General features: G+C 43.3%; 1 protein-coding gene and 1 pseudogene across 15 annotated transcripts in view; both read right to left on the bottom strand.

Annotated features, from left to right (window-relative positions):
* SEMA5A (semaphorin 5A) overlaps window positions 1–25611 on the bottom strand; it is a 475859-nt gene that overhangs the window by 25177 nt on the left and 425071 nt on the right. For all 14 annotated transcript variants that reach the window (XM_087867978.1, XM_045795947.2, XM_045795944.2 and 11 more), the window contains exons 16-17: window positions 6165–6390; window positions 3119–3337 (exon numbers count right to left, since the gene is read on the bottom strand). In XM_087867978.1, coding sequence (XP_087724104.1) covers window positions 3119–3337; window positions 6165–6390 — 445 coding nt within the window. The remainder of the gene's footprint in view (window positions 1–3118; window positions 3338–6164; window positions 6391–25611) is intronic.
* LOC123791269 (large ribosomal subunit protein eL31 pseudogene) overlaps window positions 6400–25611 on the bottom strand; it is a 37936-nt pseudogene continuing 18724 nt past the window's right edge. Inside the window, exon 2 of the transcript XR_015726890.1 lies at window positions 6400–19608. The product of XR_015726890.1 is annotated as a large ribosomal subunit protein eL31 pseudogene (transcript). The remainder of the gene's footprint in view (window positions 19609–25611) is intronic.

Here is a 25611-nt window from a genome sequence, read left to right as displayed (position 1 = left end):
AAGGATGAGTCAATTCATAGGAACGACAGTATCATCCTAAATGAGGCGAAAATAGCCCTATTACTGGCAGAGCAGCTCAGCACCCACATCCCTGAGCGCTTCCAACCCCTCCTTGCCAAGTTACATCCTGTCATGTGTTTAGGAATTTTCTAGAAGGTGGGAGAGAAGATACATATTTGCCCAACTCAGTCCCCTGAACTTTCCCATTCCGGAGTGGAGAGTGACAGGGGTGACTCTAAATATTTCCACAACCCTCCATGGAATCTTGGCTTTCAGAAAGAATATGAGGATGGAGCTATTTCAAGACATTAAGGTTATGTATACACAATATTGGTTTGACCATCAAATCAACTCAAATAAAAATAGCCACCAGGTCGTGTTAAGGGGTGTATCTGAGATTGGTCTGCGTCTTGCACTCAAGAACCAAAGTGGCATCCAAGCATTTGGAGGAGTTTGCATGTTCTGCTGACAGCAATGAGGACCCATGTCTGGAGCCTGGGGAGGCGAGGGTGGATGAGAGATCCTAACATTCCCTTGTTGCCCTCCCTCTTCAGTTTATAATACAGATCCTAGTCTAATGATGTCACCAACGAATTCTCTCCCAATGCCAGGGAGGAATCCTACTCTCTATTCTGGGGCTGTGGGAAAGAACTGGCTCTGTGACCTTTCCCACCCCCTCAGCATCACTTGGCTGGGACAGTCAAGTGGTTGGAGGGAAGAGCCTCCTGAGGCTGGAGAAATTCAGGCAGAGTCAGCGTAGGAGGAGTGGAGCAGCCATGGGAGCAGGGCCTTACTGGGCTCCGCCTACTCAAAGCTGAGAACTGTGTATTTTCAGGTTAATGTACATTTACTCATCCATCCATCCAACTATCTATCTATCCACCAATTCACCCATCACCCATCCATCCATCATCCATCCACCCATCTATTCATACATTCATCCACCCATCATCCAACTATCCATCCACCTATCTGTTCATCCACTAATTCATCCACCACCCATCCATCCATCATCCATGCATCACCCATGCACCCATCTATTCATACATTCATCCACCCATCATCCATCTATCCATCCACCTATCTGTTCATCCACTAATTCACCCATCACCCGTCCATCACCCATCCATCCATCATCCATCCACCCATCTATTCATACATTCATCCACCCATCATCCATCTATCCATCCACCTATCTGTTCATCCACTAATTCATCCACCACCCATCCATCCATCATCCATGCATCATCCATGCACCCATCTATTCATACATTCATCCACCCATCATCCATCTATCCATCCACCTATCTGTTCATCCACTAATTCACCCATCACCCGTCCATCACCCATCCATCATCCATCCACCCATCTATTCATACATTCATCCACCCATCATCCATCTATCCATCCACCTATCTGTTCATCCACTAATTCATCCACCACCCATCTATCCATCATCCATGCACCCATCTATTCATCCACCAATCCAACCATCACCATTCATCCACCTACCCATCCATCCATCCTTCATCTATCATCCACCAACTCACTCACCGCCCATCCACCAGTTCACCTACCACCCACCCATCCCTCCATCCAACCATCCATCATTCATCTATCCATCACCCAATCATCCATCTATTCATCCATTCACCCACCCAACAAATACTCACTGAACACTGTTACAAGCCAGTTTCTTGCTTAAGGAACTCAGAAACTTATCTGTACCTACTAAAAAAGATGCTATGCTTCCAGGCTTCTGTATCTCTAAAAACACTGTACCTGGCGTTTGGAATGACCCCTCCCCCACTCCCCATCCCTGCTCCTCTATTTGGCCAACTCCTATCTGTTCCTCACAAGTCAGCTCAGGGGCTTCCAGATTGGGGTAGCTTCCATGACTCCAGCTCAGTGGGTCTTGGGCTGATGTAGCCACTACATCTGGTCACCAACCCAATAGCCAGTGACCATACTGGGTTGACATTATTCACAGGATGCCTCCTCACAAACTCTAGGCTCCTTTCTGACCTGGACCATATCACTGACCCACATATACCCTGTGAACGGTGCACAGTGAGCGATCCACACGTTTGCTGACAAAGTTGAACGAAGGAAGGAAGGAAGACCAAGTAACCCAGTGCTTGTTTCCTCATCATTCAGTGAAAGATCCCTGATGGCTGTTTTGTGTGTGCGAGGCCTGTGCAGGGTGCTGGGGGCACTACGGTGAGAGGGACCATCACAGGAGTCCCTGTTGTTCTGGAACCTTCACTGGGCAGAGTCAGAGGCAGCGTGCACAGCCACAGGCAGTGTCCGGGGGGCCGTGAGGTATCGACGAAAGATCCTTTGGTTATGGGAATGTCAGGTAGAAGTGATCCAGGTGCCGGGGTTGCCCCCAGAGCTCAGCAGGGGGAGCATAGAGAGGGCTGAAGCACTGACCACGACAGACAGCCCTCAGGACTGGGTCTGCACGCAATGTCCTGTCCAGGAAGACAGAGGCTCTTTAAGCTCATTTACTAACCCTGTGCTCATTTGGGAACTCCGTGGGCTGAAATGCTGGGTCTCAGGAGGAAGACCCAGACAACACAGCCTGTCAGCCTCCAAGAGAGAAGACCGTGTGATCAGAGGACTGAACTCAGGACAAAATGGAGCCCTGCTGACTGAGGACACTAGGGGCTGGCTCGGCAGGTCCCTGGTGGGTCACTCTTGATAGCTGTTGGCCTAGAGGAGGAATCTGTGGTATGAAGGGAGGGCAGTCCCTGGAGGGCTGGGCCCATCAGTTTGGGAGGAGGCCAGCCTCCAGTTTCGAGGACACAACCCATCTCTCTAGGCCAGGACCGCAGGGCCGACTGCTCCATCAGGCACAGTGCTGAGGGCCCAGGAGCCTCATAGGGGCTCACGAGAATGTTTTAGTTTCTTTAAAAATCAGGAGAAATAAATGAATATTACCCAGCCTAGGTTATAGCTGTCTTTTTACCAAGGCAGTTAGAAAATATAATCTGTGATTTTACAAAATATAATCTCAAGCATAAAGCCAAGGAAGTCGAGCAAGCCTCCCTGAATTACAAGGTCATCTAAGGCCCTTGAATTTCCAGATGCTTCCCAGATTACTCAATCCACTCACCTGGGCAGGGCAAAATGTTGCACTCCTGGTATTCCAGGGACGGGCCCAGGCACGGCATGCCCCCATACCTGGGCTCGGGGTTGTTGCAAACACGCTTCCGGGTCCGGATGCCCCTGCTGCAGTCGCGGCTGCACTGTGACCACGACGTCCAGGCCGACCAAGCCCCGTTGACGGTGTGGGCAGAGTACCTCCCGGCGCGCAGGAAATCACCAGAAAGGCCTGCCAACGAAACGGCCCGAGTGCAGTCCTGTTAGAAATTCTGAGAGTAACCGGAGTCCAAACTAACTTCCACTGTGTATCAGCTGCCTGCTTCATTCTGAAACTACATCCCCCAAATCAGCTGAGCATGTTTTCTACTTCCGAAGGAAAGAGCTGCGGTGAATGAAAACCTCCTCTAACTCAAGCGTCCTTCTCTGCGGCTGCTCTTACGTAGGATGCAACACAGAACCTGACTGGTAAATGTGGTCACATCCTTATGCAAGGATCAGGTCTGAGGTTTGTAGGTCACTCATTGTTCTGAGAAACTTCTCACAAAGAAAACACAACTCCCTCACTTCCCTTGGGAATTCTAGAGCAAACGGTGCTTCACGAGACGAAGTGATGGTCACCATCGGAGACAGTCCTCTGCAGAGGAAAGCATGGCTCAGACAGTTTTCCAAACCTGTCCCTCTCCCCGTGGGCCTTTCCATGGTGAATTCAGGCTGCTGAAAGACGCAGAGTCCACCACTTTGGAATCACGGGCCACAGAGACAGGTGTCTGTCAGGAACCATGCAGGGGGTGGAGCTCATGACCCAGAACTGAACACATCCCTGAACGACAGTGCGCTGTGGCCCACGCACCCGTGAGGTCCAGAGCGTGCTTGCTCGCAGCAGTGTTCCCCACGTACATGCGTGGCGGCAGCGGCAGCAGTGCCAGTCGGGAGCTGTCTTGGCAGAACAGGCTCTGAAGACTTCCCATGTGACTGGTCTGCTCTGAGCGCTCTGCGCTTGCTAAGTCATTTAATTACTTAGCCATAGCCAAAATTCCTGTCTGCTTTGATGAAAACGGCTACTCACTTACAATATTAACAAATATTCTAATTCTCTCAAAAGCTGGCAATGTGACTCAGGTTTTAACAAAAAACTCTCGGGACTGCCTGGGTGGCTCAGTGGGTTAAGCATCTGCCTTTGGCTCTGGTCATGATCCCAGGGTCCTGGGATCGAGTCCCGCATCTGGCTTGGTGGGGAGCCTGCTTCTCCCTCTGCTTGTGCTCTGTCTCTCTCTCCGTCTAATAAACAAATAAGATCTTACAAAGAAAAAAAAAGAACAGCTCTCAAAGTATTTCATGAAGTTCTGGGGAAGCGCGAGAAGGCAAATACAGCAAGAGTCCTGTCCACTACTGAGCTCCTTTGCTGTTTACTTATAACTCTGGCTCAGAAACCTCGGTAGGATGCTCTTTAGAGAAAATGGATTTGAAATGTCTTTCTACGATGAACCAATACTTGTGGTTAGTCAATGCAGAACAGCTAGGCACCGGTCAGCCTCATTTTGTGTGGTCAGAGGCAAAGAAGTCCAATTTTGTATTTTCAAGATGTCAATACCAAAACATGCAGATGGTCATTAGAACTTGGAGCCCTTAAGATGCAAGAAGAATGAAGTACTTTTAAAGCCTTGCTCATGATATATTTTGGAGGAAATATGGGATATCTTTTATAAATGTGTATCAAACTTTTTCTTAGTTTATATTACTATCATCAAAAACACATCAGCCTTGGTTTTTGTACGTATCTGAGAATAAAAGGGTAAAAAATAGGGGCGCCTGGGTGACTCAGTTGGGTAAGCATCTGCCTTTGGCTCAGGTCATGATCTCAGGGTCCTGGGATGGAAACCTCCCACCCCACCCCGGGTCAGGCTCCCTGTTCCACAGGGAGTCTGCTTCTCCCTCTGTCTCTTCCCCTCCCACTGCTCATGCGCACTCTCTCTCTGTCTGAAATAGATAAATAAAATCTCTGAAAAAAAGGGTAAAAAAATAAGTTCAGAAGAGACAATGATATTCCTGTGTAGGGAAATACTGCCACTCATTGTCTATTTTTCACCCGATGTCGTAAGAAATAAGACAGGTCACCGCCTGCCCTGAAGTAAGAAAATTAAGTGTATGAACTGGAGACAGGGTTGCCAGGATTTGCAAATAAAATAGAGGAAACCCAGTTAAATATGAATTTCAGGCGAACAACAAATAATGTTTTAGGATAAGTATGTCCCAAATATTGCATGGGGCATACTTATACTAAAAAAATTCTGAAAAATATCAGAAATGCATCTTTAACTGGGAATTTTGTATGTTATGTCACAATCCCAACGTGAGATCACAAGATCGTCCCTTGCGGAATGTAAATCTTTACAATGGGTCCTCGGTTCCCTCTGTATTCCAGCATATGTATGTCTTTTCTTCTTACTAAAGCAGGATTTTACAAAATTAGTAGGAATGAAGATCATTTTGCTTGATTTTCTACATGTATGGGTGTTTGATTTACTGAAATTGTAGACCCAGTCACATAAAATTTTTCACTAAGCAGACTTTTTTTTCAAGAAACAATGAACAATCTTATATATAGTGGCTGAACTACAGTGAGCAGAGTGGTTTGAGGTCAGGAGATGGCTAATGTCAGGACGTACAACTAGGAGTGGCTCTTGATGGCAATGGCCAGGCCTCCAAGCATGCAGGCTGGCCAACCCAGCTGCCCCTGCTGTCCAGCAGCTCCCCAGAGGAGGCAGAGAGCTCAGTGACACGTGTTTAACTGGTGGCCCGCAGTCAGAGCCACTCTGTGCAACAGCTTCCCTCTGGCAGGGCAGGAGGACGTCTATCACACCCCCATGAGTTTATCCTACCCATGGCAGCCCAACATGGCGGCCTACTACCTCTGTCATTCATCAAGGCCACCCACCCTGGGTCCAAGGAACCAAAAGTAATCAAAGGGAGAACATCCCCTTGCTCTTCTATGACTTTAGAGACGGATCAAATGCCTGTCTGTGGGAGTGGGTAAGTGCTGGGGGGTCACCGCTCACCGTCTGTGGAGCAGCCACTGGTTCCATCACTGGAACAGTACCGCATCTCGATTCTCTGCCTTCCCACTTCCAGCAGATTTGGATCAGGCAGGCGGGCTTTGCAGGTGTAGCGGAACCGCTGCTCATAGTGGCCCCCGTTGTCCGAGATGTTGACGGGCGTCCAGGGCGTCCAGGGTGTGGTCTTCTTCAGCTCGGGGCACGGGTTGGTGTTGCAAGGCTGGTACTCCTGGGCGGGAAAGGACACGGCATGTGCTTATCGTGCAAGCATCAACAGAGTCCGGGCTTTCTCCTTCACCGGAAGACGGGGCTCTCTAAAACCTCATGTCCTGACACCCATCCGCTACTCTGCCAAGTGAAAACCGCAGTGTTGTTCAATTTGGGCCTTTAAGAGCATGTTCAGTGTTCAGGTCAACTAGAGAAGGAATGTGCAGTTTCTCCGGGGTCAACAAGGAGAAGGAGACAGTAACTGTGACCGGATGAGAATGGTGAGCCCGTAAAATCACCTTCCTCTCACTTGATAAATAACCCAAACCGCTGACTATTCCGATGCGAAGCTGAACGTTTTTTTTTTTTTTAAAGGCTTAAAGTTAAAATGATGGAACCAAACCATTTTATTTTGGACAACATAATACTCAGTTTGAGATGAATGAGTATTTTAAGCTCCGGGATCATGGATTGTAAGTGTTAGGGTCGTAGAGTGTCCAAATAACACATACAATATGTAGCAACTTTTAGTGTGTAAGTTTTCACAGCATTTCCCTGGTTAATCCCGGGATAGCACTTCTCAGTTTCTCCTCCCGTCCCTTCCCTCGCCCCCAGATTCCTCCCTTGTAAGAACAGGTGGGAGCGTCCCGGTTACCGAGCAGCGTACGTTTGAAGGTCTCGCAAATGGGGCGTGGGCTGAGGTGGGGGGGGTGTGGAACTGATTAAGATTCTTAAAGATTTATTTGTCAAGAATTCTAAACACGGCACCTTCATAAAAAGCACCACAGATGAAGAGCACAAGGTTGGACTTGGACACAGCACTGTTCATTCTTCCATTGGACCATAAAGGTTGTTTCATTAGATGGAAACCCACAACAACATATAATTCACCCAATTATGACTATACTTTAAATATGATTTTTATCAATGTTAAACATATATATCAAGCAAATGTTAAATAGCCATCTAAGCTTTTTTTATGAAAAAGAGAAGCATTCTATCTTTCCCCCATATCTTTTCGTTAAATATTTGCATATTTAGCCCCTAGATCTAACAACCAGAATTTTCAAGGATCAGGTGTTATCCATTAACTGTGCACTACGGAAAGAAAGAATTTGGCCCTTTATTGCCTCCCCCAGCCCCATGTCTACAACACTGATGAAGACTTCCCATCTCCCATCATCTTAATACAGTTACACTGCTGTTTTGCTTAGACCCAAATCCAGCATTTGCACTCATAACTAGGGCACACCATGCACAGGGGAGAGATGTGATAAACTGATGGGCTACTACTCTTACCCAGGTCCCTCACACACCAAAGTTTTTGGGGGTGGTCGTTTAGATTCTATGAATTCATCACCAGTTCAAACCCCTCCAATCAGGGACTTAGTCATAGTAAGAACTGTCCTTGTGCGTTTATGCTTTGAAAGAGTGCTCCTTTAATATGATAGTCGTGCGTTTCCAGTAGGATAGAGAGTGGCCATGTGTGTCCACACCACCTGCTCTATCTGGAAACCAATTAAAATATGTATTTTGTAATTATTCTAAGTATTATAACTGCTTTTCTTTACTAGTAGTTCAATTTTTTAAAAAATCCATAGGGAACAAGACTCAGGGGTTCTTTCTGTTTGTGACATCACAGGCTTTCCGCAGGAATTATGGAAGGTGGTCACCCCCACTTCTCTGACTTCGTATCTTCTCGTCATTCCTTCCCGGCCCACACCGATGTGCCTCATCTCCACAGCAACACGAACCAGGAAGATTGATGACTTCATTTCCCTCTGTTTATAGCATCTTTTATTATGATATGATTTGGATGCTGCCTCCCAAATGAAAAAAATAGCCCCAACGAATGTCATAAACCCAATTGTGTGAAAAACCAGGCAGAACATGCAAGAGCCCTCTCATCTTCTCCTGAAACGGAGGCCACCTGGTAGGAATGCATTAAACCCTTATCTGGGGTCTTCCAGGCTTACAGTGTGATGGCACTACCAACCCCCGACTGAAAATGCCACAAGCCACTGTCCTCGCCTTCATCACTTCAGCCTGGGGGGGCAGGTGTCCGGGGCTCCTTGCTAAAACGGACTGAACAGACGCGGCTTATGGACCCCTGCTTCAAAAGTGCGGGTCTTTAAGCATTACCAGGTTCGTCAGTAAGACCCCCCCCATCTTAAGAAACAAAGCTACAGGATGTTCCCAGTAACTCTTCGCTTCTGTACACTAGAAATGTCACCTTTTCTACGGAGGTGAAGTTTCATTTTTGAAGCACATGGATAGCAGCTATATTTTAAAGCTGGCTCAAGTAGCCGAGATGGGTCTCTGCGTGCTGGGGGCAGAGGTGGGCACAGCTCAGGGACAAAGATCGATTCGGGCTAATTAGACCTAGCCTGTGATAATAAAGTTTGCTCTTCCATTCATTGTCTTTTCATCGTACAAAGTTTACCTTGAGACCCAGAACTTCCCTTTTCGCCTGCTTCTTGAGGTTTAATTGTGCTGCATTCATTTAAAATATCAAATTATGAAATGCTGAGAAATGGTACGACCAATCAGTTTTATACCAGTGACCAGACTTATGGAGCGATTTGATTCAATGGTAAGTAGTTCTCTGGCTCAGTCGAATCTTCATGCTACAATGTACTGATGACCCACGGCAGTAACTGCCCAGCTTTGAATGCAATGTGCACAACATTACCTTCAATGCTAAAGATAGAAATTATTTTCAAAGAAATTTCAGGGAGCCAATTATTATTGCTTGTCACGTAGGATTCCTAATATTCTGCTGGAAAATATTAGGTAACAGTGGTCACTAATATCAATTCCACTTCTGGGTATATAGCTGAAGAAACTGAAATCAGGATCTTAGAGTGATATCTACACTCCCAAGTTCATTGCAGCATTACTCCCAGTAGCCAAGGTATGGCCACAAAGTAAGTGTCCGCCAACAGATGAATGGATAAACAAGATGCGGTATGTGTGTGAGCATAATACATAATATACGTACAATGTATAATAATGTACAATATATACTATAATATATGCCATTTAACAATAAATAGGAAATATCCCCATAGATCCAGGCTTTTATGCTCAGGTTAGATTATTTGGGTCTTATGAGGCCGTCTAGGCTTATGGCCAGTGATAAAAGTTATTTTCCTCTGGATACATTTCATTCTAGAACATTCTCTGGCTTTCCTGAAGAACAAAGAAGGAACACAGTTACTAGGTTGTTAGCCATCTTATATTTAAATCTAATTTTCCTACAGGCACACACAGGCAATGTCATGATACTTCATCCAAACTGTAAAGAGCACAGCACCCAAGCTTGGAGGTCGTCCCCACTTTTTCCCATGACAAACCTTTCCTGCGTACATCACAAGGTGGTTATGAAGGTCAAATGAAATTATTAGTAGACAAAAACTGTGTAAACCATGAGAAGCTCTAGGAATGTAAGTCGTTGTTATCACTCTATGAGGAAGCCAAAGTCTAACATGGACATTCTGTCCCATTTCACTTTTCTTCACGCCAAGCCACTGAGAAAATCCTTAAGCAAAGAACTGATCCCAAAACCTGAGTACTGCTTTCAATTTATCTCAGCAAACAGATTGGCCCAATATTACCATTTAGAATGGAAATCTCTTATTTGGTTCTGAAAATCCCTGCAATAAGTGGAAAGAGTAAATGATATTTTCTGTGCAAAGAAAAGAAAAGAAAGAGCAAGTGGGAATGTTCAGAGGGACTCTCTCATCACAGTTTAGCTTAGCCCTCGGAAAATAGCTGTTGAAATACCGACTTCAATTCCACCACCGTCAACTTGTGTTCCAGTGACATCATAAACTTGAAGGGCAGTCGGGGCAGCAAACTCTCATCGAAGAAGAGCAGGTATGTTTGGGGAGAAGGCCACTCTACTCAATGGCGGCATATTGGCCGCTCTGAGAGGAGAAGCCAGGGAGAGCAAGCTGGACCCCAGAACATGGAACACGGGGGCAGGAACAGCACTGTCCTGGGGCTGCCACCGCCAGAAAGGTGATGTTTCATGAATGACAGCACATGGGCTCCAAATGCTGGTTCCACATGAATGAATCAAGGATATTCTGAAGCCACGTGGGTGAGGAAACAGAACATAAAAGCCTTGTTTGGAGTCAAAACTCATGTGTGACAATGACCTTCTTTAAAAAAAAAAAAAATCTACCAGGGGCACCTGGGTGGCTCAGTTTGTTAAGCGTCTACCTATGGCTCAGGCCATGATCTCAGGGTCCTGGGACTGAGTCCTGCATTAGGCTCCTTGCTCAGCAGGGAGTCTGCTTCCCCTCTCCCTCTGCCCGCCACTCCCCCTGTTTGTGCTCTCTCTCTCTCTGTCAAATAAGTAAATAAAATCTTCAAATAAATTAAAAAAAAAAAAACAACAAATTTTTAAAAGTCCACCATTTGCGACAACTTGGATGGACCTTGAGGGCATTATGCTAAGTGAAAGGAATCTTGCAGAGAAAGACAACTTCTGCTATCACTTCCATGTAGAATCTGCATAAGACAGATTCAGAGAAGAAGTGTGGTCGTTACCAGGGGTCGTGGTGGGGGGGGGGGCGGCGGGGAGTACGGACAATGGTGAGATACTGCTCAAAGGGTACAAACTTCCAGTCACGAGGTTAACGAGTTTGGGGATCTAAGGGATAGCATAGCAATTATAGCCAATAATACCGTATCATGTAACTGAAGACGGCCAAGAAAGGGTAACTTAGACGTTTTCACCTCAAAACAGAAATGGTAACTATGTGATGGGAAGGGTTGGTAGTTAATACTCTGGTGGCAATCATTTTACTATATATAAATGTATCAAATCAACATGAGATACACTTTAAACTTACACAAAGTTACGTATCAGTTATTTCTGGAAAAAATGAAGCTGGAAAATATAAAATATAAATAATAAATTTTTTTTAATTAAAAAAAATAAAAATATATAAAAATAAATAAAGGAAACCACTGACGCAAGGATGAAACATAAAGGGTCAAAGAAAAACAAAAATACCCCTAAGGGTTATTAAACCAATTTTGCCCAGTTCTCCAGATACGTTCCCCATGTTTTCTCTGTCCCAGTCAACAGTAAAAGAACCATCCATTTAAAGTTTAACCCAGTGGCGCCTGGCTGGCTCAGTCAGTTGAACGTCTGACTCTTGGTTTCAGCTCAGGTCATGATCTCAGGGTCATGAGATCGAGCCCTGCATCGGGTTCCGCGCTAAGCATGGAGTCTGTTTGAGATTTTCTCTCCTTCTGCCCCTCCCTCTCTCACGCTCTCAAATTAAAAAAGGAAGTAAATCTTTAAAAAATAATAAAGTTTAACCCAGAAGCTGGGAGGTACCTATAGAAATAGACTTTGGGGTCCATTCTCTCCTCCCATCTGAACAGGCCACCATCACCTCAGGCCTGGTTCACAGAATCAAAGCATGGATTTCATTGAAGTTTGTCCATCTGTAAGTCTGCTTTCACCCACAGACTGCAAGTTTGTCAAGAGCAGGAATTTCGTCACGTTTAATTTATATTACCAATCGAGTACAGTATTTTTTTGGTGAATGTATAAATCATATTGATCAATTCACAAATACGTGCATTCTGAGGGGATGTGCATAAATTTGGGGAAGAAATTTAGGTGGTTAAGAGGGGCTCTGTGTTTTGCTGTTTATTTTTCCTTTGAAAAACACTGAAATATCTATATTTCATAGGTTGAAAGTAAAATAGATGGTGCCCATTGAAGCAAAATTTGAGAGCGTGTGCTCAGCACAAACTAAGAAAATTACCCTTAAAATCATTCCACCAATAGCTAAATATAGGAACTAAATTTATTCTCATATGGAATACTCATGGTTTTTACATGCATTTATTAAGTTCTCTTTCAGCATCAAAGGTTATCCTGCTGAGACAGAAAGCCATTCTGCACAGAACAAGCAAGAAATGCGGTTGTGTTTGCCAAGGGACAAAGTGCTCTTGCAAGTGCACAGAAGTGGGCCTGTGATCCCTGGCACGTGGGGGCAAACAGAGCGTCCTGGAAATGAGCTTAGTGGTACCCAGTAAGGGAGAACTAAAAGAAGATGGTGGATTCAGAATTATAGGGCCACAGAATGACTTCTGCTTCTGACCAAGATGGAGAAACAGAAACGGGATTAACCCTCACCCCCAAAATAACTATGGAACAATAGTTCTTAAAACATTGGATGCTGGGCAGTGAAGGACAGTAATCGCCAAGTGAGGGGAAACATGAGGTGAGCCCTGCAAGTGACCCAGCCTACCACCTTGATGAGGGTTCCAGGCCCTGGTGGGGGAAGGAGGAACCCAGGCTTACAGGCTAGTGACTGAAGAGACAGGACTGTGAAGGGGAGGAAGCCAAAGGTGCTGGGTTAAAGATGCAGAGAAGGAACTCCAGTGTTATGCCGAGATCCTGCCTCAAGTATTCAGTTGGGTACAAATCCGTGAAATGTGAGGAACCCACAAGGGTGGGGAAAAACCCACCTGAAGGATTAGAGGGAATAGTGCACATCACTCACACGGGGCCGGGCGTAGCATTCGCTCCTAAGAGCAAGAGTGAACCACCTCACAACTCACCAGGCGACCGTTCAAGGACCAAGAAGGGTCTTGCCTCCGCAGTGGGAAAAATCACCCCAAATTCCGTTCTAATCTCAACTAACGCCTAAAGCAAAAGCCGAAATGATCAAACTGGTTTCACACAACTTGATCATGTCCCAAAGGAGAGCTCTCGCTTAATTTCAGGAACACAAAAGTGTCCAGGACACCACAAGGAAAAAAATCACAGGGTCTTGCACTTAATTTATAATGACCAGATATGCAAAGAAGCTGCTGAAAAACGTGAGCTATTATGAAGAGAAAAATCAGTCAACTGAAATCAGTCCAGAAATGACAGATGAAAGAATTTGTAGTCAAGAACATTCAAGCAGCCATGATAACTGTGTTCCATGTGTTCGAGAAGCTAGAAGACTGCATGGTAAGCAGAGGCAGGAAGACATAAGGAGGAAGTAAAGCCAACCACACACAACATTTCCGGAAAAGTGAAAAGGACAGATCCCATCTCAAGTCGTTCTATGAGGCGCCCTTTAATCTGGTATCAGAACCAGACAAAGGCATTACAGGAAAAGAAAACTGCATCTGAATATGTCCCATGGACTTAGACACAAAAATTCTTGACAATATTTTAATAAGTAAAACTCCAAACTGTATAAAAAGTTTAATATCTCAGGATTAGGTGGGGATTATGTCGGGGATGTTAGGTTGTATTAACCTTTGAAATTTGATCAGTGTAATTCACCATTTATTAACAGTCTAGAAAGTAAACCTATATGATCAGTTCAATAGATGAAAAATATCACTTGATAAGATTCAAAATTCATTCCTTATAGAAACTTTCCATCAACTATGAAAAGAAAGAAAATTCCCCAAATCTGATGGACGTGTATTAAAAATATACAAGCAACATCTTACTTACTGGTTAAAGCCTGCATGTTTTCTTCCTAAAACCAGAAACAAGGCAAGAATATCTGCCCCTACCACTTCTAGTCAATATTATATTGACAGTCCTACCTCGGAGGGCTAGGAAAGAAACAGAATTAAAAGTCATCTATAATGGAAAGGAAAAAATAATTATGTCTTTATTCACAAACATTGTGATTTTATATGTAGAAAATGCTATAGAACCTACCAGAAGGCTACTGGAAGTAATGTTAATTTATCAACGCGTCAGGATACAAGATCAATAGAAAATATTAATTTCATTCCTACATACTAGCAATGAGCAAGAAGAAATTAAGAGAATTTCATTTACAGTAGCACCAAAAATATGAAATACTTAGCAATACATCTCACAAAATGTATGATTGACTCGCACACTAAAGGACATCAAATCCCCTAAATGACCCAAGAATCAATGGAATCTTAATCATAATTCTAGAAGGCTTTTTGGGGGATAAATATTGACAAGCTGGTTCTAAAATTCATACACAAGTAAAAAAAAAATCTAGAATACCCAAAAGATTTTGGGAAGGAGGAACAGAGCTGGAGGAACTACACGGCCTGACTTCAAGACTCACTGCAGAACTACACTAGCATTCTGTGGTGTCAGCATCAAGACAGAAAGACTGAGCAAAGGAATTCTGGACTGGAAAGTCCAGAAATAGACTTGCACATACATGGTTTATTCAGTTTTGATGAGGGAGCAAAGGCAATTCTGCAGAAAAAGTAGAGACTTTTCCACAAATGGGGCTGTAGCAATTGGATAGCCATCTGTGAAAAGAAGACCTCTGAATGATAACTTACTCCCTGTTTGGTAATAGACTCAAATGGATCATAGACCAACTATCTAAAACCATAAAATCTCTAGAAGAAAACCTAGAAGAATCTCTCTGTGAGCTTCGGTCAAGCAAAGATTTCCTAGCTACAATGCCAAAAACATTACTCATGTAAGAGGAACGATGACAATTAGAATTATTCAAATCAGGAACTTCTGTTCTTTGAGAGATGCTGTGAAGAGAAAGAGAGGCAAGCCGCACCCTGAGAAAGAATATTTGCAAATCAGATAAAAGACTCATATCCATCATATTATTTAAAAAATTTAAATTCGACAATAAAAAACTTAATACAAAAATTGTCAAGTGATAGGAACAGACATGTCACAAGAGAAGATAGATGGCAAAAAAGCATATATAAAGATTCTCAACATCATTTGTTAAAAAAGAATTAAAACCATAGAGAAACTACCACACATCTATTAGAATGGCTAAATTAAACACAAACCCCAAACACCAAATGCTGGTGAGCTTGTGGGGACCAGGAACCCCCTCTCACACTCTGCTGGTAGGAATGGAGAATGGCACAATCCCCTTGAAACTATTTGACTCTTTCCTAAAAAATGAAACATACACTGACCATATGACCTTGCCATCTCCTTCCTAGAAATTTACCCAAGAAAAAAGAAAGTAGATGTCCACCCAAATACTGGTACACAGATATTCTTAAAAGCTTTACAGGTAATAGCCAAAAAGAGAAACAACCCAAATGTCTATCAGCAGGTGAATATCTTTTTTTTTTTTTTTTTTTTTTTTTTTTGTCAGAGAGAGCACAAGCGGGGGAGCGGCAGGCAGAGCAGGCAGAGGGAGAAGCAGGCTCCCCGCTAGGCATAGAGCCCAATGCAGGACTCAATCCCAGAGCCCTGGGATCATGACCTGAGCCGAAGGCAGATGCTTAACCCACTGAGCCACCCAGGCACCCCAGGAGGTGAGTATCTAAATGAATCATCTTAGGTCCATAGACGGGAATACTATTCAGCAGTAAAAAGAAATGAACTGTTGGTGTATACAGCACGGAAGAATATGAAAATAATGCCGAATGAAAGAAGCCCGCAGAATGAGTGACTTCGTTCACATAAAATGATAAACTGGAAACTAACGTAGAGGCAGAAAGATCAGTGGTTGCCTGGGTTCGGGGGGTGTAGGAGGGAGGGGTTACAAAAGGAACAAGGAAACTCCGGGGTTGACAGACATGCTCATTACCTTGATGGTGTCATGGATTCATGGATGTACACAGTTGTCAAAACTTACCAAATTTTACATTTAAACATGCAGTTTATTGTATGCCAATCATACCTCACTAAAACCATTAAAAATGATATGTCTACAGGAAAACACGTCTCCTTCTAATAAGTGGTGGTTACCTTGCTGACGAGAAGCGATCTTCAAAACAGCTGTTCTGCACCTATCTGAGCACATTAAAATGACAGTTCTGTTCTTCACAGCATTCATGCTGGAGTATTGGCACCTGAATGTGACCACTGAGTACTTGTAGATAAATGCTTTATAAATGCAAATGGGCACCACGGAGCCCAACTGTACTTGTCATCATACACTCCTGCAAAATGCTCCTTTTTCTCCACAGCCAATGGAGCAACTGCCTGTTGCAGAGTCTACACACACACGTGTCTCAACTGCACGCTTTCATAATCTTACTTCTCTTATAACCCGTTTCTTCAGCTGCGGTGCATTTTCATGCTGGTACCGGCTTTTGAATGTGAAGGAGTTAGAATCATCTTCCATGGCATGTGGGTAAGTTCTGGAGTCACGGGATGGCTTGATGGAAGAACACGGCCCCAAGGCCAGCTTCTTACTCTCTAACCAAGGTAATACAGTAAGTGTATGTTCCGGATGGCAAATCGGGAACCACCTGGAAGGTGTGTTAGTCTACTGGGGCGGCTATGACAAAACATGACAGACAGGTACAACAGGAATGTATTTCCCGCAGGTCTGGAGCCTGGGAGCCTAACGTTAGGGTGTTAGCATGGTGGGGTGAGGGCCTTCTTCCGGGTTACAAACTTCTCTTATGTCCTCACATGGCAGAAGGGATGAGCTAACTCTCTGGGGCCTCTTTTATAAGGACACCAATCCCATCCATGAGGGCTCCACCTTCACGACCTCATCACCTCCCAGATGCCTCACCTCCTAATACCATCCCCTCAGGCATCAGGTTTTCAACACATGAATTCTGGGAGGGGACACTGACATTCAGCCTACAGGACATATCCCAACAAATGCCAAATCAGGAGTTACATAAGGCGATCTCAAGACACTGCACACATTTTGGACTCCACAGTCCTGTTTTGGGTTAGTCCCTCGGCCCCAAGTAATACTCAGTGCATACACTTGAATCTGTTTCACAGAAGGTAGAAAGATCTGATACGCCAATGCTACCTGACACACAGTCTACACTCGCTACTGTGAAGACAGTCTGGTGATTTAAGGATTTTTATGAATATTCCTCATTTCTTCCCATTACTATTACTAGTCATTAAAGGATCAGCGAAATAAAAATGGAATTTTTAAAAATGTGACACAAACACTGTGACAAAAAGTATTGAGTATTTTAAATAGAAAATTGTACCGTTCCAGGCAGTACCTTTTTCCATTTCAGTGAGCGTCCTCTGAGTCAGCTACAGTTCTCTTAGAAACCCTTGGTATACCAGTTGTTCGCATGGGGTCTCCCCAGCCTGAGAGTTTCTCCAGGGTAAAGTCTGGGGTTGATGCAACTTTCTTCCTCACCGGGTGACTGGCACTATCTTTGGCTCTAAAGAGGAAGAGGATTGGGCTGAACATGTTGGGCTTTCAAATGGATGCATTTGCTTTCAACAAGCGGTCGTCCTGCGTGTTTTTTTGTTTTGTTTTAAGTGGAGGAAAGCAAGCAAATATTCCTCTGCTGTCTTACTAAAAAAGATATGTGTTTGTGTATGTACTCGATTATATATGTGTGTGTGTATATAAATGGAACTGGCTTTCCTCCTTACACATTATTTTAGGCATTCTTTTTTATAACACTGTAGAAAGCCCAAGAGAATAAGGAAATCACTGCTGTCGTTGGAAATCTTTCTTACGGAGGCTGTGATTTGTAGGCAATCTATAAACTTATATCTCAAATGAGAAGATCCATTTATTTATTTTATTCTATCACCATAATGCCTTTAAATTTGTAGTCTCTGAGAGCGAACATCAAGAATTCAGACAGCTTTTTGGGCAAATACCGTGCAATGAGAGGAAAGACTATTTTTAGCTAGAAGTGAAAACCTATATCTGAGGGAAAAGGTTTCCTTCCCAAATCAACAACGGAAATAGGTGACCTTGAGCAAAGGAGCCCGCCCGCCCTTTACTTCCATTCCTCCACTGTTGTTGTAACACCTGCTATCTGCTTATTCAACTGGCAAAATTCCTAAAGCTATCTTACAGAATTCCAGAGCACTCCGTTCTCTTGTGCATTTCATCAGGCATATGCGATTGTGTGTTCAGGTCCCACGGGTTGAGTCGTCCTACTTAGAGCCTTGGGAATACCTGGTCCATTTTCCATTAGTCATCTGTACTCTGATACCTCAATTATGGCAGAGCTATGATCTTAAGAGCACCGTGACAGGAAGCACCCAACATTCCCATCGCCTGGATGTCACGCTCTGTGTAATCCCCTCCCCGTGAATGGGGATGGATGGGTCTTTTGAAGCTAATGGGATAGCGGCTCCCTTGATGAGATCCCTCCTAACCAAGACCCCTTGTAGTGGACAAAAGAGAGATGCTCCTGCTGGCTTTGAAGAAGTTAGCTGCCATGCTGTGGGGGGGCACGTGGCTAGAACCAGGGGCAGCCTCTAGGAACTAACAATGTCCTCCAGCCGAGAGTCAGAAAAAAAAAAAAATGAGGACCTCAGTCCCCAAACCACGAGGAAATAAGTTCTACAAACAACCAGAGAGCTTGAAAGAGGACCCCGAGCCTCAGAAATGTTTGCAGCTCTGGTCAACCCCTTGATTTCAGCCTGAAACACTGAGCGGAGGAACCTGTTAAACTGAGCCTGAACTTCCAGCCCATGGAACTGTGAGATAATTAATCGTGCTATTTTAAGCCACTAAATTTGTGTTCATTCGTTACACAGCAACAGAAAGCTAGTACGCACCTATGTAAATATACATTTACTTGGTATCTGTACACAGGAGGGAATCTGTTCCGTGACCCTGCTTTTTTTCTAATACTCCGAGGATTTGACTGATGATTCAAATGAAGTTGAGTTTTCTTAATCTGATCTCCCCAGGGCAAGAAATTGGAAGGATTAGATTCCTTCATGGAAAACTCATTGTTTTCCTGCTATGATATTCTCCCAATTTTTTTTATGAGAAAGTTTTGGCTTAAAAGTTTTATTTTTTTATTTTTTATTTTTTTTCGGTTTTATACCTTTATTTGACCATCAGCAATTAGTTCTTGTCCACATTAACTGTCTGTAGATTTTTAAAAGTGGTGACAGGTACATAGGTAACCAGTGTGTAGAGCTTGCTTGGTGAATCTTCATCCTCGTTATGTTTTCTGGACAACCGCACACGGATACGGTACGGAACATTCCTTATTCCTTTGGCCCGCACACGGATACGGTATGGAACATTCCTTATTCCTTTGGCCCGCACACGGATACGGTATGGAACATTCCTTATTCCTTTGGCCCAGACGGCTTTGTTGAGCCTGGTGTCAATGCGCACATCTGGAGTCCCCATCTCCTTCATGGCAAATTTCCGGATCTCTTTGAGTGCCCGAGGGGCATGTTTCTTGAAACCCACTCCATGGATACGCTTGTGAATGTTGATGGTGTATTCTCTGGTCACTACCTCGCTGATGGCAGAACGGCCCTTCTTCTCGCCACCCTTCTTCGCGTGAGCCATTCTGCCGGGCCCTGGTTGGAAAGGAAGAGCGCGAGGTATTGTGGGAGAGGGAAAGCAAAGTAAAAGTTTTTAAAAAGTGACCATTGCTTCTTATTAATAATACCTAGGAAAGGCAAGGTGTGAATGAGGGACCTGCAGGCTATGTACTAAGTTCAGGTTGGTTGTTACAACTCATGTTTTATTAAAGACACCCGATACCATCCAGAGTTAATTTTAAATCCACTTTACAGAATAGTGACAGAATGAATATACATGTGTTGACAATCAAACTGTATTTCAATTTCACCAATTCCATTAAAGCTGTAGATTTAGTGAAAATCCACTATGTTTGAGAGAAATATATTGGGTTAATGCCTTTTGCTTTAAGGGCATAAACAGAATTTAACATGGTGTTCTATTCATTCTGCAAATGAGCTTTTCCCCAAGTGGTTCTCTGTAGGATGCTGATGGGCGCCACAGAGAAAAGCATCTGCTGTCAGGAGAGAGAGAGGCCACGAGTTCAACAAAGTTAAACGAGTTTCTTCAAGTCAGGAGTACTCCGAGCTCATTTTGGGGAAGCAGAACTGAGGGGAGCACACATTCCCAAACACTTTTGGGGGAGAAGCTACCTGGAATCAAAAAAGTTCTCAAAGGGGGTGCCTGGGTGGCACAGCGGTTAAGCGTCTGCCTTCGGCTCAGGGCGTGATCCCGGCGTTACGTGATCGAGCCCCACGTCAGGCTCCTCCACTATGAGCCTGCTTCTTCCTCTCCCACTGCCCCTGCTTGTGTTCCCTCTCTCGCTGGCTGTCTCTATCTCTGTCAAATAAATAAATAAAATCTTAAAAAAAAAAAAAGTTCTCAAAGATGAGAGCAATTGCATCATTTATGATTGATTCTTTTTTTTAATATTTAATTTATTTCATAACTAGCCACTCTCCTAAACTTTTAGGCAAGTGATTCTCATGGGTTTTCTAGTCTTGTTTTTAACAATGGTAGCCACTTTCCTCTTTTGAATAATTATATTTTTTACCTTCATTTCTTTTGTATTACATTTCAAAACATTCTTTTTTGTTTTTGTTTTTTTTTTGGTTTTGTTTTTATCTGTATATTGATATTTTTACTTTCATCTTACTTTTCTTTTTTAATGTTTTTTTATTATATTACGTTAGTCACCATACAGTACATCCCTGGTTTCTGATGTAAAGTTCGATGATTCATTAGTTGCGTGTAACACCCAGTGCACCATGCAATACGTGCCCTCCTTACTACCCATCACGGGCCTATCCCATTCCCCCACCCCCCCTCCCCTCTGAAGCCCTCCGTTTATGATTGATTCTATAATTAACTTCATTGATTCAAAACTGAAAATAGGGGTGTATCCTATGTGGAAGTCACCCCTCTTCTGCCAAACCTAACTAGGATAGGGAAGACTGTGGATGGAGTCTTATGTTCATAAAATCGTTATTTAGCCCATTTGACTCCATGTTCTCATGGGGAAAGCCATCTAAAATATCTCCCTCCTTCAAGAATGTTGGCGGATGGCTCTCCAGTGAGCATATGATGTAGGGAGCTGGCGTGCCATTAGTTATGCTCCTCAAGCAATCTCTTCTCTGAGTTCATTTATACATGGGCTAGTCCATTCTTACTGTGAAACTCTCTTCATTTCCAAGTTCACGGCCCTGGGTGATAACCAGGAGAGCCCAGCAGGCCCGTCCAGGGGGTCTACTCCTATCAATCCCTGAAGCTAGCCCCTTAGCTTTCTCCCCTGTAAAGTGGGCATATAAAGTGACAAGTCGTGATGATCTGGGAGTGTTAATGAGATAATACGTTTACAGTGGTTAGCAGAGGGTCTAGGTTGTGGGGCATCTTTGTTCTGCACAGAGGCCTGGAACTGAAAACGGGTTGCAGAACATGAAAATAGTAGGAGTGGGATGCCAGGGTGGCTCAGTTGGTTAAGCTTCTGCCTTCGGCTCAGGTCATGACTCCAGGGTCCTGAGACCGGGTCCCGCATCGGGCTCCTTGCTTGGCGGGGAGACTGCTTCTCCCTCTACCTGTCACTCCCCCTGCTTGTGCTCTCTGCTCTCTCTCTCCCCAACAAATAAATAAAATCTTAAAAATAAAAAAGAAAATAGTAGGAGTTCTTCAAAGATGGTCAGGATACAGAACCTGAAAATATTAGAGGCTCTCCAAAGTTGGTCATTAGCAATCAAGAAATCATCCTCTCTCAGTGTGGATGATCACAGTAACCCATAATTATCTTAGCAGGTCATACTCAGGGGAATGGATTTATCTAACTGGTAAAACAAGCTTAAATTTAACTTGCATCCAAGTTTCTATATATATATATATATCATTTCCCTCCCTCTGTAATGTGGTCATCTAGTGGAAAACTTCAAAATTTGTTCTTATCTGCGTTTACATAAAGCTGGCTTTTTATCAGTTCATGTTCCTTAAATAATCATCTAAGATTTCATGCCCTAAAAAATAGTAGTAAGAAATTTAATCTAAATTTCATTTAATCTAAAATCCTTACATCATGAATGATATATTTGGAACATTCACTGCTAGGGCCAAAGTCCTTCTGTCGTTTCATCTCACCAGTATGGAAATAGAACACTTGGGTTTGTTGGGGCTTTCAAAGCTAGGATCCCATCATTAATGGGTCTGGGAAATGGAAAACATGTCTTATCAGCATCTTTTGCTAATAATTTAAATCACAAGTGACTGTATTATAGTTATTATTTTTTTTTTTTTGCTCTTCTTTTGGCTGATTTATTGGGGGAAAATAATTAGTTCCTCAAATAAAGATCCTTAAATGACTTTCTGTTTATAATTCAGATTGTTTAATGAGATTCCTATTACCTCCTGAATATTTCCTGCCAGAACTTATGGTTAATGACCTACATATCTTAATTAAAGCATTTATATTTTTGAAATTAAGAGTCACTGTAATATTGTCCAAATGACATTTTCAATTAACAGCATAGTTATGAAAATAGAAGTTCCATGTTATCTATCCATCCATCCATCCATCCATCTGCTCATCCCTTCATCCATCTTTCAATAATCGCTATTGGAGCACTTATGCCATGTACAAGATACTAAGCTAGATCTTCAGGATTTTAGATGTTACTGGTGAAACAAACGGGGAAAGTCCAAGGGAGACACCTGCAAGAGTTTAAGCCGATATCGACTATGTGTTATGGGAGTTAAGATGCAGAGGGAACTAACTGGAAATAACACGAGCATCTAGTAACTAATTGCATTGTGGCCAATCCCATGGGCTACTCAGCATGGGATCCTGTGTCTGACCCATCAGTTCCATACCAAGGGGTGCTGTCCTCACAACTATGGCACCAGAGGAGGGACACACACAACGCTTTGGTTGCCTTGAGCAACCAATCCTGGCTAAATTACCCATGCCCTTAGAGTAGCATGTCACTGCTAATACAAAACAAAATGAAAACCCACGTGCAATCTTAGCTGCCTTAAAAAAAGTTTAAAGTCTTGATCACAGGAAATAAAAAGATCCACTAGTTAAAATATAAGTTGTCAAAATATGGGGTATTTATTCCTATTTTTTTCTTAATACAGTTAAGTTTTTGTGCCTCGGTTTTATAAATGTTCACAATATATGCACAGGGTCCCTGCAATAATCCTAATGAAAAGAGTAAAGTACAAGGAGGGCCTGCCAAGGACATGTGGTCACAAGTGATGGCCACTTTCATTCCAAGACCCAAGGCGTGGCTGGGCTCCCTGTCCTCCATCATCATTCCACTGCCTTTCCTCCCAAAGCTGGGAGCGATATTAACAAGAAGCCCCCCAGTCTCTCAGCAAAAGAGATGCGTTTCCCTTCTGAGGATAAAGGCTTTGTCCTTTCTTATCTGCTAGAATCACCATCCTAGTGAAGTAATGTAAACCCACAATGACTTTAATATGATCCTTTGCAACTAAATTATCACAAAAGTGAATATTCTGTCTAAATGAAGTGACAACATCATAAAACAGTAATTTGTCTATGACCGCTATTGATAGATTTCTAAGATTTATAACCTTGTCTCTCAGATCTTAATTTAATGGCTTCATGATTTCTTGGGGTTATAATTAAATCTACTCATTACTGACATACTATTGATGCAGTAGAATTTTTTTTCTTTTTTACAGTAGCCTAGAAACATTTCTCACATCTGCTTATATTTTGTTTGTTTTTCTTACCTATACCCTAAGTTTTAGGACACAATTCTGCTACTTTCTGTGCCCCACTTCTCATGGGTCTCTCTCTACTTCCATTTCTGTGACAGGGTAGACAGCAGATGACCAAGCTTATTTTGAACAAGCGTCGAGAATCGTCAGACTTTGTGAGGACATCAGAGTCTTTGCCACAAGGCTGGACAGCAAAATGCCTGTAACTCACCTGCCTTCTAAACCTGGCCTTGCTCTGGCCACCGGCTTCAGTGTGGCTGCTTGCCCACAACAGAGGACTGCAGTGGAATTCAATATTCAAGGTGTTGAAACCAAACTTAGAAGTTAAACACTTGTGGACTCAAATATACTTAACATATGGCGATGACATAAAACAGTTGATTAATCTGGAAGTGTCCTATAAAAAACAATTGTCCAAATCAATGTTTAAAGACTGGACAACACTGTGGATTTTCATCTGCTTAAATATGATTAGAAAATCATTCTGCTGGAAATTCCTAAAATAGAAAACGGTGATTGAATCAGGAAGTAGGTAAACTTCTCCCACATCCATATTTTAAGCCGCAGGTATGTATTTCTCCTGATGCATGTTCCATACTCATTCCTTAGTTTTTAGGCATCTAAATAAACCCTTCCCCCTTATCGGCACTATAGAGACACACTTTTATACATGAAAATATAAAAACTCATGATGGAGCTCCCTTATTTAGAAGTTACTTGAAAGTTATTGAACCAACAAATGCAGTTGCAACTCTCATTCTAGAATGTTGCTTCTTTAATAAGGAAGGGGTGTTTCTTATTCAAAGCCATCATTCAGGCCTCGGGAGAATGCCCCAGTTAAAATATTTGGAATTCTGTACTGTGGATGACTTTAAAATTCATTTTTCTATTCCAGAAAACATCGCAAAATTTAAGCAAGAGCATTGACTGCTTTCTGCTTCAATTTCTACTCATTTAGGCGAAAAGATTCTATAGCTTGGCAGAATAAAAATGTCTGCCCTTTCAAAATACGACTAAAGCATCTCTAAATTGCTGGATTTTCTTACAAATGTAAGTATATAGAATAAAAAAATAGGTGATACTTTGGGGTAAATGTAGACATCTACACTTTCTCTTATACGGTGACAGGAATAATTTTAGTTTTCTTCTTTTAGAACATTAAAGGTTATTTGGCTTTATTGCGCCATGAAATGTCCTAAATCGCGTTCAGACAGAATGCTCAGGCAGGGGAGGGAGATGTCAGGATCGTTCACACATGTGGGCAGGCGAGAATGACATCTGCAGCTGGAAGCCTAAATATCTCTTTATTACCTCTAATATATACTTACATATAAAATATATATAATTCCACAAAATGGCAATCAAATTAGTATGCGAGGGGCTCTAGCGTAAGAGATTCTGAAGGGCGGGCCGACGTGCCCACCTAGAAGAACAGGGACTTGATCAGCATTAATTGTATTTCTTTGGCTCCACATTAGCCAAGGGTAAAGCCAGAGTCCTTGGTCTTCCAGATACTCAGAAACAGGCCAACCACGTTGTCCCAACCCCTGCGCCCCGTGTCCTGTATCCCAGCCCCGTCGCACTGTCTTGAAGACCCACAAACATACGCTGTGGCTTCAGGCCCCTACGCCTTTCTTCTAAGATGCCTGTACTCCTCAATTTACCCCCCAAATACTACTCCCTCCGTGGGGCTACCGCTCTCCCCGACCCTGGGAAGGAACAGACAAAGGACAGAGAACCCGATGACATGTCTGCACGGGTCTGTGAGATTGGCGAAGAGGGCCGCTACCAATTTCTCGTTTTCCCATTCCTCGCCCAGCACTGGACACCTG

This window comes from Ursus americanus, chromosome 15 (assembly GCF_024610735.1).
Source record: "Ursus americanus isolate L20-20 chromosome 15, mUrsAme1.1.p, whole genome shotgun sequence".
NCBI lineage: Eukaryota > Metazoa > Chordata > Mammalia > Carnivora > Ursidae > Ursus > Ursus americanus.
The sequence above is the reverse complement of the archived record's forward strand: the minus strand, read 5'-3'. Positions and strand labels throughout refer to the sequence as shown.